Raw genomic sequence first — 15,183 nt, forward strand, 5'->3', positions numbered from 1 at the left:
CAGAAGGAAAATCATTTATGTAAGATCAGCAAGTGCTAAGATTTCATTGTAGTATCACCTAGGCCAGGGGTACCCAACCCCGGTCCATGGACCAGTACCATGCCAGCAACCGGTCCGCACAAACAAAGCAAAGCCCCATCCACGGGATGCAGGCAGCATACAAAACCACACACCCTCCAGTCCCTGGTGCCCAAAAGGTTGGGGACCTTTGACCTAGGCTCTTTAATTGAACTGCCCATAGTCCTTGGTCTGAATGCAAAAACTCTACATGAGTGACCAGTTCAGATCTCTATCACTTTCCTGCCATGGAAGAGAAAGAGAAGGTACCATCTGAAGCTTAGAGTTGGAATGGGGGTGAGAATGACAGAACATGTATATCCAATTTTTGATGCTAGCCAGTTGCTTTCCAATGTCCTTTTGCAGATTGCTCCACAGGGGAATTTGGTCCTCAGTGGTTACCTGCTTGCTGTAAGCAAATCTCTTGTTGTGTAAGGCAGCTACTTTGGATCCAGGAAACTCCACTGGTAAAAAGTTGCAACTGGATCAGGAAGTGTTTAGTCCCTCCTGTGCTTCAGAGCTTAAAATACTTTGCAAGACAGACCACACAGTGCCAATTATATTTACCTAGAAGTAGCTCCTACCAAGCTCCATGGGACTTCCAGATAAATGTATTTAGGATTATAGCCTTGTGTTGCTTTAATGACCGTTTGCTCCTAAAGTGGTCAGTTTAACACACACACACACACACAGACACATAGTCTTAGCATAATCCTTTCAGACAGAGAATATGAACAAATTTAATACTAGCCCGATACTGTAAAATTATCACATCTGATTATAATGGCAGATCTAGGATAGAAAAATATACAGTAGGTTTTGGCTTCCTCACCCAGTTTTAAATGGTAAGTAAAATCATAGGAAATGATAGCGTTAGAAATTTCTGCACTGAGCTAAATTTAGCTTTTGGCCTGGCTTTTTTGGAGGTCTGCCTGGTGACATTATGTCTGAATATCTGCCATTTTTTTTATGTGCTTAAACAGCAAAATATCTGCCAAAAACAATACCCAGGAAATATAGTGGAAGAAAATTTTGGCAACTAAATTTATTTAGTTCCATTGAGAATGATCACATAAGCCTTTATCATTTTTTTTACTACTTCTCATACAGTGCAGTCTTATTTGAGGTATGCTTCACTTTTGGCACAAAGATGGCTCAACCGAGGGTGTTTTCTTGGCCGTAGTATGGGAGTTATTTGTTACAACCATCTTCCAGATTTTCTTTTCCTTTTTGCAACTTCCACGCTAGTCTGTTCCAAATTACAGGCACTATCTGAATATATCCAACTAAATAAACAAAGCAAATGTATAAAATAACACTCATCGTATGAAATGAACTGACTGATTCTTTAAAAAAATCTTGCTACAATTTAAAGACTTCAGGTTTCCAAATTCAACAGAAACCTAATATAATAAGCAGCAACACAAAGAAAATTAAAAATCATAAAGCACACCATGCTAAAGAGGTGTTATGACCCAAATAGCCTCCAAAAGAACTCTGTCTCCAATAACTTTTAAAAGTTGATCAAGAGTGAAGCTGATCTATGTTTGGTGTAGAACAGAGGTCTCCCAACTTGGTAACTTTGGCTGGTTGAGGGAATTGAAGCCCACAAGTCTTAAAGTTGCCAAGTTTGGACACCCTGATGTAAAGGAACACTACTTAACCCAAAAATAATGCCTCAAATTGCCTAGAAATGCTTTACAGTCATTTCCTTTATGGCAATTACCATGAAGAAAGCATCTTCAGATCACCTCCATTTTTAGCAGCTTGAAATCTCACTAAATTGTCGACTTGCATGATTTCAGGGTTTTCAAAGTACCAAAACAGAACAAGGTGTGCTAATCTTGTGGAATACTGGCATTTTATTTTTCAAATTTATTTATTTTACAAAATGGACCACCCGTTGTATGTTTGTGTACTACCAACAATACATGCTGAACATGTGTAAAGAGGCATACATGGGCAAAATAAGAGTTGGGTTTGCAGGACATAGAATTTGTCTTTCTGATCACTGTGGGTTTAAGGAAGGAATCCACATACCTAACACAGAGAACTCTTTCTTTCTGGGTAGTTCTCGACTTACGACAACAAATGGAACCAGAATGTAAATAAAGATATTGCTCATGCTTCTGGGTGATTTTCTTGACTGGATTACCTCACAAGGTTAGCACATCACAAAGAAACTCCTTTCACTGAGGCGGTTCATTAATGGCATTTTTGTGAACCAGGACAATATGTGGATTAGCCATACCTTCAGACAAGGTATATTCTTTCCAATAGTACCTTCGATTCTTAAATGACATGTTTAAGAATATGTTATTCTGACAAGAATATTTGTGTTGGGGAGGAAGGGGCAAACCAGTTGAGTAAGTATATGAAGGCAGAGAATTCTGTCCTCCCCCCGAAAGGCTTCAATATTGAAAGACAAATACTATTCTTTTATCTAAAACAGATAACTCTGCAAGCGTTTATGCAAAACGCACAAGCTTCAGCCGACAAGTGCAAGATTCCTATATTTTGCCTATTGTGATAAGTGACGGTGGGAACCCTCCTCAAAGCAGCACCAACATGCTTCCTATTCGAGTTTGCAGTTGTGATGGGAATGGTGGTGTGATCTCTTGCAACCAAGAAGCCTACATCCTCAATGCTGGGTTAAGCACTGGAGCTTTAATAGCAATCCTTGCTTGCATTGTGATATTATTAGGTAAGGCTCTTTTAAGTTCTTCCTCTCTCTCGCAAACACTCTACCTTATCTATTCTCCCCTCTTTTGAGTATGATCCAAGAATGAAAGCAATGTTCTAAGACTCCTTTATTTCATTGGGTGGAGCTAAGAGTCTCCCAAACTACAGGCAGCATGGAGCAGGATCATTATCTTACACCAGGGGATCTCCAAACTTGACATCTTTAAGACGTGTGGACTTCAACTCCCAGAATTCCTCAGCCATCCACATTGGCTGGGGAATGCTAGAAATTGAAATCCACAAGTCTTAAAGTTGCCAAATTTGAAGGCTCCTGTCCTATACCAATTCAAATGACATCTAAGTTCTCTCTCAATCAACACCTTCCTTTTGAAGAAAGAAAGCTCTAAAATACAAATTGTAATTTATTCTAGGTTACAGCCCTGGTATCTAATATTGTGTCAGTTAATTTAGGAAGAAAAAAAAACCACAGCAGTGAAAATTATCCTCTTTTTTTTCCCCCTGAAATCCCCAAGTTGGTTTTCCTGTCTCAACTAAACAAGTAAATGTCGGATAATGAGACACAAGTTGAGATTCTTTTTTGCTATTGTTGAAGATGCTTTAGATATCCTCTAATATTTTGTGGAAGCTTTTTTTCCCCATGTATGCATCTTCAAGACCACCACTCTTTTTTGCCACTTTCATACAAAGACCCCCATTGTATCTAAGGGATCACACTACAGTATTCAGCAGTTTAAGGTATTGTGCTATTCTTTCTAATATCCAAATAGAAGCTCTATAGAGTTATAGGTTTTAGACTAGTTAAGGAAAGGAGAATTGTTTGATTGGAAGTGCATTTTTCTCTTTTAAAGCATACCTTTACAGATAAAGCTTGAAACACTGCCCTGTTTTTAAAATGTTGCTAAGATACAGTGGAAATTTAGGGAGGATATTTTTCCTCAAATATTGCTTCTGGTGGGACTTAGAAATGCCTGTTTTTCATGGTTTTTTGGCTCGAACTGCTTAAATTTATGTTGTATAATATGTGGTAGGACATCTAAGAAATAAAGCATACCTAAACAGCTCCTGTCCTGAAGAGGAAAACAACAACAACAACAACAAAATGTATAAATCAAAGAATTGTCACCCAGGTTTCAAATAGATTTTCTTATAGAGATCTACACTTCTCAGTTTTCAGATTTTCCATCCCTATTTCCCTTCTTGCATCAAGTTGTTAGATTTCACAACCCCACAACCATTCACTGAGGTTGTGGAAAAAGAGATTTGAGACTTCTAACCTTTCACCTTATGATCAGCTTAGTCCTGCTACTACAGATAGGTTTGCTCATTATATTAAGCCATGGTTTGTTTGTCCAAGCATGATTTATTGAATAAAACACAACTTGGTAGTTGTGAACGATCAAGCACATTGTGGCTTAGCATGATGTAGAAATCCAACCTGAAATAATATATGACTTTTCTCAGAGACAAACTGGAATTCCAATATTATTTTTTTGTTAAAAAAAATCTTGAAACTATCAGGCTCACGGCTGAAGATGTAAAGCTGGACCCTGAAATTTACTATCCTTCCATTTTTCCTTCACATCCTACATTTTCTGATTAGATGGTTTGGCTCAGACTGGTTCAACAAGCACCCCCCCCCCAATACTTTTGCTGTCCCACAAGAATTCAGAGCTACCCATGAGGTTAAAGCTAGATGAAAAATCTATTTCCTATGGATTAATTTTAGAATATACTGTAGCCTAAGCAGATGGATTCCAAGGACTAGCCTCTTCAGTAACGTAGGCACTTTTTATTCATGCAACAAAGGGTGCTGGGGATACTTCCATAAACATATCATTCTCTGTTTTTTTCCCCCCATTTCATTTAATTACAGAACCTTCTTATACAATTCAACAAACCTTACACTTTATTTTCAGATAGTGAACAACTAGGACTTTTGCATGAATCATTGCTGGGTTGTTGTTGTTATTTTTTAAAAAATCTTCTCTTTCCCCAGTGATCGTTGTGCTCTTTGTGACACTAAAACGACAAAAGAAAGAGCCTCTCATTGTTTTTGAAGAAGAAGATGTACGGGAGAACATCATTACTTATGATGATGAAGGTGGGGGTGAAGAAGACACCGAAGCTTTTGACATTGCTACTTTGCAAAATCCAGATGGTATCAACGGATTTATCCCTCGCAAAGACATCAAGCCAGAGTACCAGTATATGCCACGTCCCGGGCTTCGGCCAGCTCCCAACAGTGTTGATGTGGATGATTTTATTAACACAAGAATACAAGAAGCAGATAATGACCCCACAGCTCCTCCTTATGATTCCATCCAGATCTATGGCTATGAAGGGAGAGGATCAATAGCCGGTTCGCTGAGCTCATTAGAATCGGCAACCACGGATTCTGATCTAGATTATGACTATCTACAAAACTGGGGACCTCGTTTTAAGAAACTAGCAGATTTATACGGCTCCAAAGACACTTTTGAAGACGACTCTTAACAATAAAGTTCTCAATTTGGCCTTAAGAACTGTGTCTAATGTGCTAAAAAAAATAATGAAAAAAAAATATTCAGAGGAAATGTAAGCAGGTATTTTTTAAACAAAAAGTGAAGAAAAGTTCATATTCAGCATTTAGGTTTGATGGGGAGGGGGTCCTTTGATGAAAAAAAATGGACAGGAAATACTGTGAAGAACCTTTTCATGGAAAAAAAGGCTAAGATGGGAGTTGGGTTTCAACTTTGCTAGAAGGGGGAAATGATCTCTTATAAAGAATAATGATTAAAACATATTTAAGTAAAGGAAATTCTAAATGCCATCTTAGAACCGAGGGGCAGTCTTTTTATGTACTCTGAACAGTTAAATCTTTTATGTCAAAGAAGCTTCCACAAATTAGAAAAAGATAACAGTTCCGAGCTGTAATTTCGCCTTAAACTATGGACACTCCCTACGTAGTGCATTTTTAAACTTGAAACATATAATATTCAGCCAGCTTAAACACATATGATATATGTACAGGACAATGTACAATTATAATGTCTCTTGAGCATCCAACTTGTTTCTGCTGACTCTTGTAAATCTTTTTGCTTATACTTTCATCTTAATCTAATACGTGCCAGATATAAAACTCTGTCTTGTTGCAGTGGGAGAAGCCCTATTTCTATGTCATTTTTAAATGTATCTATTTGTACAATTTTAAAGTTCTTATTTTTAGTATACATACAAATATCAGTATTCTGACATGTAAGAAATGTTACATCACACTTATATTTTATGAACATTGTACTGTTGCTTTAATATGTGCTTCAATATACGAAGCAGACTTTGAAATAAAAGATTCTTTTTTACTACTTGCTCTGCTTCTTAAACATGGAAAAGGGGACTATATACATACATTTATTTATTTATTAAATTGTATTATAGCAATATTTTGAACTAGCACAGTTGTCCTTTAAACACCCTATTTATTTGTGGGTTACGTTTTTGTGGAATTATTTAATGTGTTAGGTAATGTCGTTAAGTAAGTTCTTGCATTTAAAGAATTACTGGCAACATCTATATTGAATTGGAAGATACTTGACAATCACTAGGAAGCTTCTTCAGTTGAATCTGACAGTACCCTAGAGAGTAGCTGGATCAAAAAAGTTTCTGCCCTTCCAGCAAACAATAAAACCATAGAGTTTCCTTCATCTACATCTCAATTAGGAATACCACTGAGATAATGACAAATATATATAATATAGAGGATTTCACCTCCAATAAGAGAACAAGCTGATGAACCATTTGGATCACAAGTAGCTTTTGAGAAGGAACATCATATCTTTAAACGCTTGCAAAACGACCTGTTGTAGGTTGAAAACTACCTATATGTAAAGAGGCATGGCTCTTATGAGAGGATAAAAATGTTATAAATGTAATCAATGAATTGTCATTATTGTTACTTTTCTAAGGGAACAAGAAAAAGGGAAACCTTTGGAATTCCAGAGGAAAAAAAATACCTCATTAAAATGTCTTTCAATTCAATCTGAGACCTCTCTAAATATTATTAATAATGCTTGAAATTATAATTATTAATATTATTAGTCTGCTGTCCATTAATTTATTTTTGTTTTTTAACTTTTAACTAGTGGTCTTCTGAAAGCAATGTTCATTGGCTGCATTATTTATAGGGAGCTCTTTTTCACCACTTAAGATACATGCTGACTCCATCCAAATAATGGTCTGCCAGCTCTTATGCAAAGGATATTGCAAAATGTTCCAGGAAACCAGACCTTTAACAAGCAAATGAAGAAAATATGGAAAACATGAGAAAGCTAGGCCTGATGCCATTATTAAACAAAAGAATCAGGGACCTAAAGGCATTGCATACCAGCTGTGATGGAAAGAAATAAAATCTAAATTTGGGAAATGTGATGTATATCCAAGAGGAAGCAGAAACTATATTAAATGTCATTCTGTTTCCAAACATTTTGACCTAGAATACAGGAATGCCTGCATTGGCTGAAATCCTACAACCTCCATAGTTAGGTTCACATACTAGATGAAGTTACAATTAGCCTATAGATAGTTGAGTAAGCTTTAACTGGCTAGGTTAAGGCTTCCACCACCTTAATCAGCAAACCTATGGTTTACAAGCCATAATGACTACGGTAGTTTGTAAAGAAACATAACATGAAATGGAACAAATCATGTCGTGATTTAGAAACCATTTGTATGATACAAAAAGAGACACATAAAAATCTTGAGATTAGGGACTTACTTTGGTAGGCATGCAAGAGACTGCACAGAATTAAAAATAAACTGTTCCCAAAAACTAAAATTAGATCATATATTTGGTAGAAATTTAGTGTTTTTTTAGTGTTGTCATTACAGTATAGCACTACAGCCCGTAAGATTTTTTTTTTATAAGCTAGGAAATTTTTTTGGAAAGGTTCATGAATAAGATGACATTTGCTTTCACTTATAAACTTCATATTTGAATTATTTTCCAATTATATTATATTTTCCAATTATATATATATACTTTATCTTTCCTGACATTACTCTTCTCACTTTCCCAACATTATGAGTTTTTAGATGTGTACAATGTATTTTTAGTTTTATTTTTATTAGTTTTATTAGTTTATCAAAATATAAAATGTAGAAAAAAATGAAAATAGTGGGAAAGTAGGGGGAAAAAAGTGTAGGGTACGATAAAAAGGGGAAAGCAAGGAAAAGCATTGACTTCTGACACTTTTTAGCACAATAGAATAAGGTAATAACATGCCAACCCCATCTTTTTGCCTTTACAGAGTAATACATACTAGCCATTTCTATAACAATACACCTATCTAATCAGCAAAAACCAAAGTCAAAGTTTCATTTTTTTTTCTCACCTCAAGCACATAGTCCAGAAGTGGTTTCCAAGTGGAATCAAAATTAGCTGTATTTGATTACGGCACTCAAGTTAGCCATCTCTGCTGATTCCATAAGTTTTTTCAACCAGTCATTCATTGTGGGAATTAAAGTTAAAATGTGTTTTTGTTAATTCTTATCACTCTGTATTTAAATGAAATCTACTGTGACAGATTTTTTATATTTGCCCTAAATACAACAGTGGCACATTTCTATCTCTAATTTGAACCCTTAAAATATTTTAATGCAGCTTCTGAGTATGTTACAACCAGTTTTTGCTGCTGTAAGTCACTTTTGTTTAAGATTCAAAGCTATCTAGGTTAGCAATGTTCACACCAATATTGAATTTCAGAAGACTCTATATATCCTAGGTATTTACAGACACTGCACAACTGTAATTGTATATATGTGGTCTATTAGCTGCCTGTCTTGTTGCAGAGAATCACAATCTTTACACAATATATATGAATTTTCGTATTGCACATTTGGTTCATATTATTTTCATTTTCTGTACTGTGTATGCAAAAGAGAGCCAAACTTCTATATGAAAATTCTGAAAAACAGATGATTATGGTAAATCAGCCACTTTTAACAGAATGTGAAGAAAGTGAAAAATCAAAATGGAAGTTAGAGATATTTTTGTTTGTTTCTTGGTAGTGATTCCATTTATAACTGGCTTTGATTTTGTTTGGGCTTTTCTAATAATTTTCTAATCAAATCTTAATTTTGGTGCTAGAGTAGTACATAACAACATTAATAATAAACTACATAAAACCTATGAGAAATAAAATAATGTATTTGCTGAAATAGACTACAAGTAAATATTCTGTCCATCTCACTTTCTGGAGTTATTCTGCTATTTGTTTTCAGAGGAATAAATATTCACTCGTTGATGGAAACCAACTGACGTTTACACAATCCAAACCACAAATTGTTTCCTGAATTCATAGGAATTAACTACATTATGCAAGTTGGATTTGATGAATCAGCTTGGAATTCTTTCTTCTTCTTCAAATCTATCACTACACACACATACATACAAACAAAATACTCTTCCAAAATATTTCTAAATTTTGAGGAAAGGCTACAATCAAATTGGTACAATTTACCAAATGCAACAGCAATGCTTATTTGTTTTGTTAAAAATATAAATTGCAAAATTACTTATAGCTAATTATTGTGTCGTGTATTTATTCCCCACATTGCTCAAGTTTTATAAAACATTGCAACACAAGAGTTTCCTTCTTCACTGGTTTAGTTGCCAGATTGAGTGTTGCACAAAGAGGAATATATCACCCACCCACACCATGGACTCGCTAAAGGTAGACAAGACGTACAGTTGTCCAGGAGAAAAATGTCCAGATTCTTAGATGCTATCATCTATTAGCTAGAAATTCTTTCATTTTTTTGTTAAAATATAGAATGCTAAATAAGAACTTTTATTTTCATCTAAAACAGAGATGAAGCACAGTATTTATTTTATGAAAAAAAATCCGTAATCCCAATATTCCTTGATACTTTTTTGTTCCATAAATAGCTATCCTTAGATCAAGCATCCTCTGTTTTTTTTATCAAAGCAACTCATGGAGGGCAGGAGCTTTTGAAGGAATTTATTGTAAGCAAAGGGTGTTATCCCACTGAATTCTTAATTCAAGGGAGAAAGAAAGAACTAACACCAACCCACTCAAACAATCAAGCAGTAAACAACAATCAAAGAACATCAAAGAACTATTAAAGAAAAAAATACCTCCACCAACAACAGCAGGACAGGCTTCTGTATATAAATGGAGAACAAACCTCATTCCCATCTCGCACTGAAGATGTTACCTAGTTGGGTAATGAAACATCAGCAAATAAACAATCAAGCTCAGCAAGCAACAAGAACTCCACGGAGTTAGCACCATTGTTTTTCTTCTGTGATAACTTCTATCTCCACTTAACTACTTACTCTCACTTCAGAGATGTATTAGCCTTGCAATTAATTGGCACTTACACTATACAACTGAGAAGAATTGTCCCCAAATCATAATCAATACCCACATTTCTGCTAAAACTTTAAAGATGTCAGAGATTAAAAGCCCATGAGAAATAAATGGCCCAAATATTCAAAGAGTGAAGTTAATTTTCTTTATCCAAACCAATCAGTCCAGACAATTTTTTTTTTCACATTAATCTTTCTCCTTCCTTCTCTCCACAAGTAACAGATAGCACTGCAGGTAAATAAATCTATTTCCATCTTTACAGATTCAAGTTGTAAAGCACTAACATTTTCTGATGTTAAGTCTCAATCTGAACATAATCAGCTTGAAGAATAACTTTATTATGTAAAAAAAAGACTTGATGTAAAACTACATTTTCCAAAGAAAATATTATAGTATAACATATAATGGTAGGTTATAAACACTGACACAATGCAGCATATACATTGAACACTAATCTGGTGCAGATTTACACTGATTTCTACATGGAACACCACAGAATTAGTTCTCTTTGTATGTAAATATTTTTAGTGACTATAGACTACACAGAAGACTTTCTATATTCAGTGTATCAAAAAAGATATCATACAATGAACAATGAAATGCATACAATTTATATTATAAACCATTCCAGAAGTCTTTTTAAAAAGCCAGTGTCAACAGCTGAGAAATTTACTCAGCTGAAGCAGGCTGTGTCCTCTTAAAATGAAACACTGGAAAAGCTGAGAGCCAAGTGAAAAATAAAATAAAATATTATGAGTGTCAAGAGGCCAAATTCATCTCCGAGTTCATCTATTGTAGTCAATGGACTTGTACAAAGATGTGGTTGGCCATATGCAGATAACCACACTGGTGTTTTAGACTGCCAAAAATCATAAGGACTTCATAGGCTGCCAGTGTATATTATTCAACTTTCATTAATTCAAGAACCATCCAATGGGTTTAATTTAGATTCTTGATGGAAATGACTGCCGGCCATCTGTTTTCCATCCTTGAGCACCATTAGGCCAATGTTTTAGATGAACATTTTGTTCAAAACAGAAACCTGGAAAATGCTAATGCTTGGATACTTCAAAAAAAATCTCGGTGGCTCTTTTAAAGGGAGGTGGGGGAGTGGAGTTGAAGCTTAGCTTCCTTGTTCCAGTTTTGTTCCAAGGCTGACTGTTGAATTACATATTCCTCCCATGTTAAAAATGATTAAAGGGTTTTGCTTGACAAACTGTCCCATATGGCTTCCTTTGGAGTATGTAAAGGTCATTGCTTCTGTTAATACAATGATTGCAAATAGCTCTCTGCCATATGACTCTGTTCCTCCTAACTCAGATTGGCAGTTTTTATTTTGACAATATGCATTTTTTTTCCAGTGTGGGTGGCTTGAGGTAGGTGTGAATTGCAAAAGGATGCTCAAAGGCCTTCTGCTAACACAATATACATCTTTAATTAATGGGATTTTATACCGGTTGGCCCAAGAGGAGCTGGGTTGTTATCTGTTTTAAGTCAATGGCTTTGTCGTTGATTTAAATTACGTATTTACCAGGGCCATATCATAAACTATAAAACATTTTGCTGCAATTCAAATTTTCTCTCTTGGTCTGAGAGAAAAACAAAACACTGCAGTACGCAAAGGAAATATGCACTTAATAACATCATGAGATTATTTAGTGCTAAAATAGAAAGGCCTGTCAAATTACTGAACGTACAAAATTCAACTAAAACAGCAATTCTGAAATATCTCTTTGTCTCAGAAGTTGAACGCTTAAAAGGAATATTGTGTATTTTGGAACGTATTGCTTGCTCTTATTCAATAAAGGTACTCAGCCATTCTATAACTCTAATAATCTGTCCAAGCCTCTTAGAGTAGGGGTATCAAACTCCTGGCCCGCGGGCTGGACACATCACACGGAACCCGTGCCCACCCCATTACCGGCAATGGCAAAACGGTCCCAATATGTTGTGCGACGTCATATGACGTCGTGAGTTTGACATGTCTGTCTTAGAGGCTCATGAAATATAAATAGTATTAAAACATCATTGGTAAAGAAACATGATAAAACTTTAGTTGTAACATGTTATTAAGAAATAATTAAAATAACAACAGCATTAAAAAAAAATCTCAACATCAACCAGTAGCATACAGACCTTGATAGCATCATCTTAATCAACAAATACTACTTTGAAGACAGGATTTTTTTTAAAAAAAAAAATGTAGGAAATTGCGTTACAAGAATATTTTTTTTTTTAAATTCATATCCATCTTTGAACTGAGTAATATGCATTCAAACAAAGCCTGTGGCCCAACCCTCATTTAGACTTGCAGATCATGGCAGATCTACCAACATCTGGGTAGGGTAGGTTTAAATTGTGGATTATTAACTGTGAATTTTTAATATTGTATGCCAGCTGGAATCACTATGTGTGAGTTTGGTGGCTATATAAATATGTTTAATAAGTAAACACTAAATAAAAACTTACAAAGGGCATCCCAGGGGCCAATCAGTTCATCCAACCAACAGCATAGCCAATTCATTGAATATAATCGCTTAAATGCTTCCCCTGCATATTTTCTCAATATGCATATATTTTCATATTAGTTAGAAGCTATACAATTGCCTTTGTGATAGTCTAAATCACTTTCTCACCTTCACCCTGTGCCTCAAAGGACATTCCCTTAGGAAGCTCATTAAGCAGTGTTAATTATGGCAATCAGCCCTATCCAGCCTGACCCAATTAAAGCTAATTAGCAGATCCCTTTATTTCCCAACTCTTTTCTCTAGTGAGACTTGGCTTTCCCATTTTCAAGATTTTCTTTCCAAACTTAGTTGCATAGTTGCTTAAAATATGTTTTCCTTATTAAGGGGGAAAATAGGAAAGAAAAGGAAAGGAAAGGAAAAAGGAAAATATTATCATAAATTAATTATAGTGCCATGCAAAAGATGCCAAATTTTGCAGTTCATGTTTTCAGATCATGATCTATACTATCATATTTGCCTGGATAAAGTAAGAGCAGATTATCATCCTGCTATAATAACATTCTAGCAATAACTTGATTCTTACTGGTAAGGTTACCAATGTTTATATTAACCTACCTCAAAATACAAGTACAGCCAACAGGATATCATCAGGCTAATTTTGCAATTCCTCGGAGAAACTCCTGTTTCTCTTCTATACTTGCATGGAGTTGCCTACATGGTCTTTGAGACTTCAGCAATCAGTTGTACTATACATTTCTTGGCTGTTTCTCAGAACTATTTTCCCCATCTGTAAAGACAAAGCAATTAAAATTATTCTACAACTGCAATAATTAAGGGAATCCAGTTATTTTTCAGAATTGTCTTCCCTCCATTCTTGACATTTAAATAATTTTAATTTATATACCCCACAGCCAAGTTCTTCAATTATTTGTTCTGTCATTGTTTCAATAAAAACAATATTTTGGAGTCACGATGGGGAAACAATACTTTATTTTTTTCCCTGTTTGGTTGACTGTTTAATTGTTGGTTCTCAAAGGATGTGTGTATGTATGGATGTGTATACAGTATTTAGAGAGAAACACACAGATCATGTTGTGCTGTTGTTTCAGCAAAGGTTGTTTACTTGCTCTGCAGTTGCCATCTACACATTAAATAATGTGGGCAATTTTTGGCAAAAAGAAAAGAAGGCCTAATGTGTAAGTCTTCCCTATGGCTTAATTTACAATCCTTAATTTAAATAAATAAATAACTCCTAAACCTTAAAAAAACAATCCAGAATTCCTTGGCCTTCCAGTTGTAAAGTATTAGTTAGGACTGTGAAAGATGTGGTAAGGCTAGGAGTGTACATATTTTATAAGAAAATACTTGTGAGTCTTTTACTAAAAGACAAGGCTGTATTTCAAAAATGACACAATTATAGGAAAGTCTCAGATACAGAGATCTACTGAAATCTATAAATCTATAGCACCTTTTCTTCCATTACAGAGAGATAGCTAGTCAAAAAAGAATCTGAACTGCCCAAGGTGGAATCAGAAAACCAAAAGAAAACTGAATTGAACAATGGAGAAGGGGATGAAAAACATTTTAAATCGGTCTATATAAGAAGAATGTTACAAAGTATTTTTTTAAAAAGAGAGGTGATAAAAACACACACACACCCTGTTTCTACTACTTAGTAAAGATGAGATGTGCAGAAATCCAGTGAACAGAAAGTTGAATTCCAATATCCATTTCAGGGATCTACTGCATCACTAACCACCCTTCTATTTACTAGCTAAATAATTTGAATAATACATATTTCCAGCTACAAAAATGATGTTCCCTTTTGTTCTTCGCTCTCACTCCTAACTAATCTGGAATGCCAAAGTTGAATTCATGTTCCTCAGTCAGTGTTCTTTGGAAAACTGAAAGGGCTTCTTCATTTACCAAAGAAATAGGTTTGGGACAAAACTGCATAAATAATGCAAATCTTTCTAAATAACAAAAGTGTATCTAAAAAAATTACTTTCTTTTTTAGCTTGGCTTAAGTAACTTTTCTTTCTCTCTCCAAAATGTCTGTTCAAAAAGCGAACATTATACACTCTTTAGACTACAATCTTCCCCCTAAAATTCTTTATAAATTATATATAATTTGGAAATGAAATATCCTCTTCAGAAGGCCTTATTTCATTTCAGAAAATGAATATATATCAATCAGCAAAAAGCATATGAAAAGAATGTATATTAAATGGGGTTGGATCCAATCATATTAGGATTCAAGGTAATAATGAAAAGCAGGCCATTTTTGTACCCCTTACAGCAAATGCTATCTAACTTTCATTATTGTACAGCCCAGATTCACAGATATTTTTAAATGTCTTTATATTGGCCAGTAAGAACTTTCATTCACCAATAGTGAATTTAGAATGTCTTTGCTAGCAGAAATGGAACCAAAATGGAGATACTATGAAATAAGAGGAACCATGGATACTCTTATTATCTGGATCCGATAAGAAGTCTTGGATCAGTGTTGGGGGACAGAATTGTACTGCAGTAGGTTTGATATGTCATTGATGAAGGGGGAATTCTTTGGGGTTTTGTTTATTTGG

General features: G+C 34.9%; 1 protein-coding gene across 4 annotated transcripts in view; it reads left to right on the forward strand.

Moving 5' to 3' along the window:
- CDH11 (cadherin 11) overlaps window positions 1–6,101 on the forward strand; it is a 109,419-nt gene extending 103,318 nt beyond the window's left edge. For all 4 annotated transcript variants that reach the window (XM_039327542.1, XM_039327541.1, XM_039327540.1 and 1 more), the window contains 2 exons: window positions 2,510–2,761; window positions 4,757–6,101. In XM_039327542.1, the coding sequence (XP_039183476.1) occupies window positions 2,510–2,761; window positions 4,757–5,253 (749 nt within the window). In that variant the 3' untranslated portion in view covers window positions 5,254–6,101. The remainder of the gene's footprint in view (window positions 1–2,509; window positions 2,762–4,756) is intronic.
- Window positions 6,102–15,183: the final 9,082 nt, after the last annotated feature.

Source organism: Crotalus tigris, unplaced genomic scaffold, assembly GCF_016545835.1.
Source record: "Crotalus tigris isolate CLP2741 ecotype Arizona unplaced genomic scaffold, ASM1654583v1 scf7180000024362.2655971311:6658466, whole genome shotgun sequence".
NCBI lineage: Eukaryota > Metazoa > Chordata > Lepidosauria > Squamata > Viperidae > Crotalus > Crotalus tigris.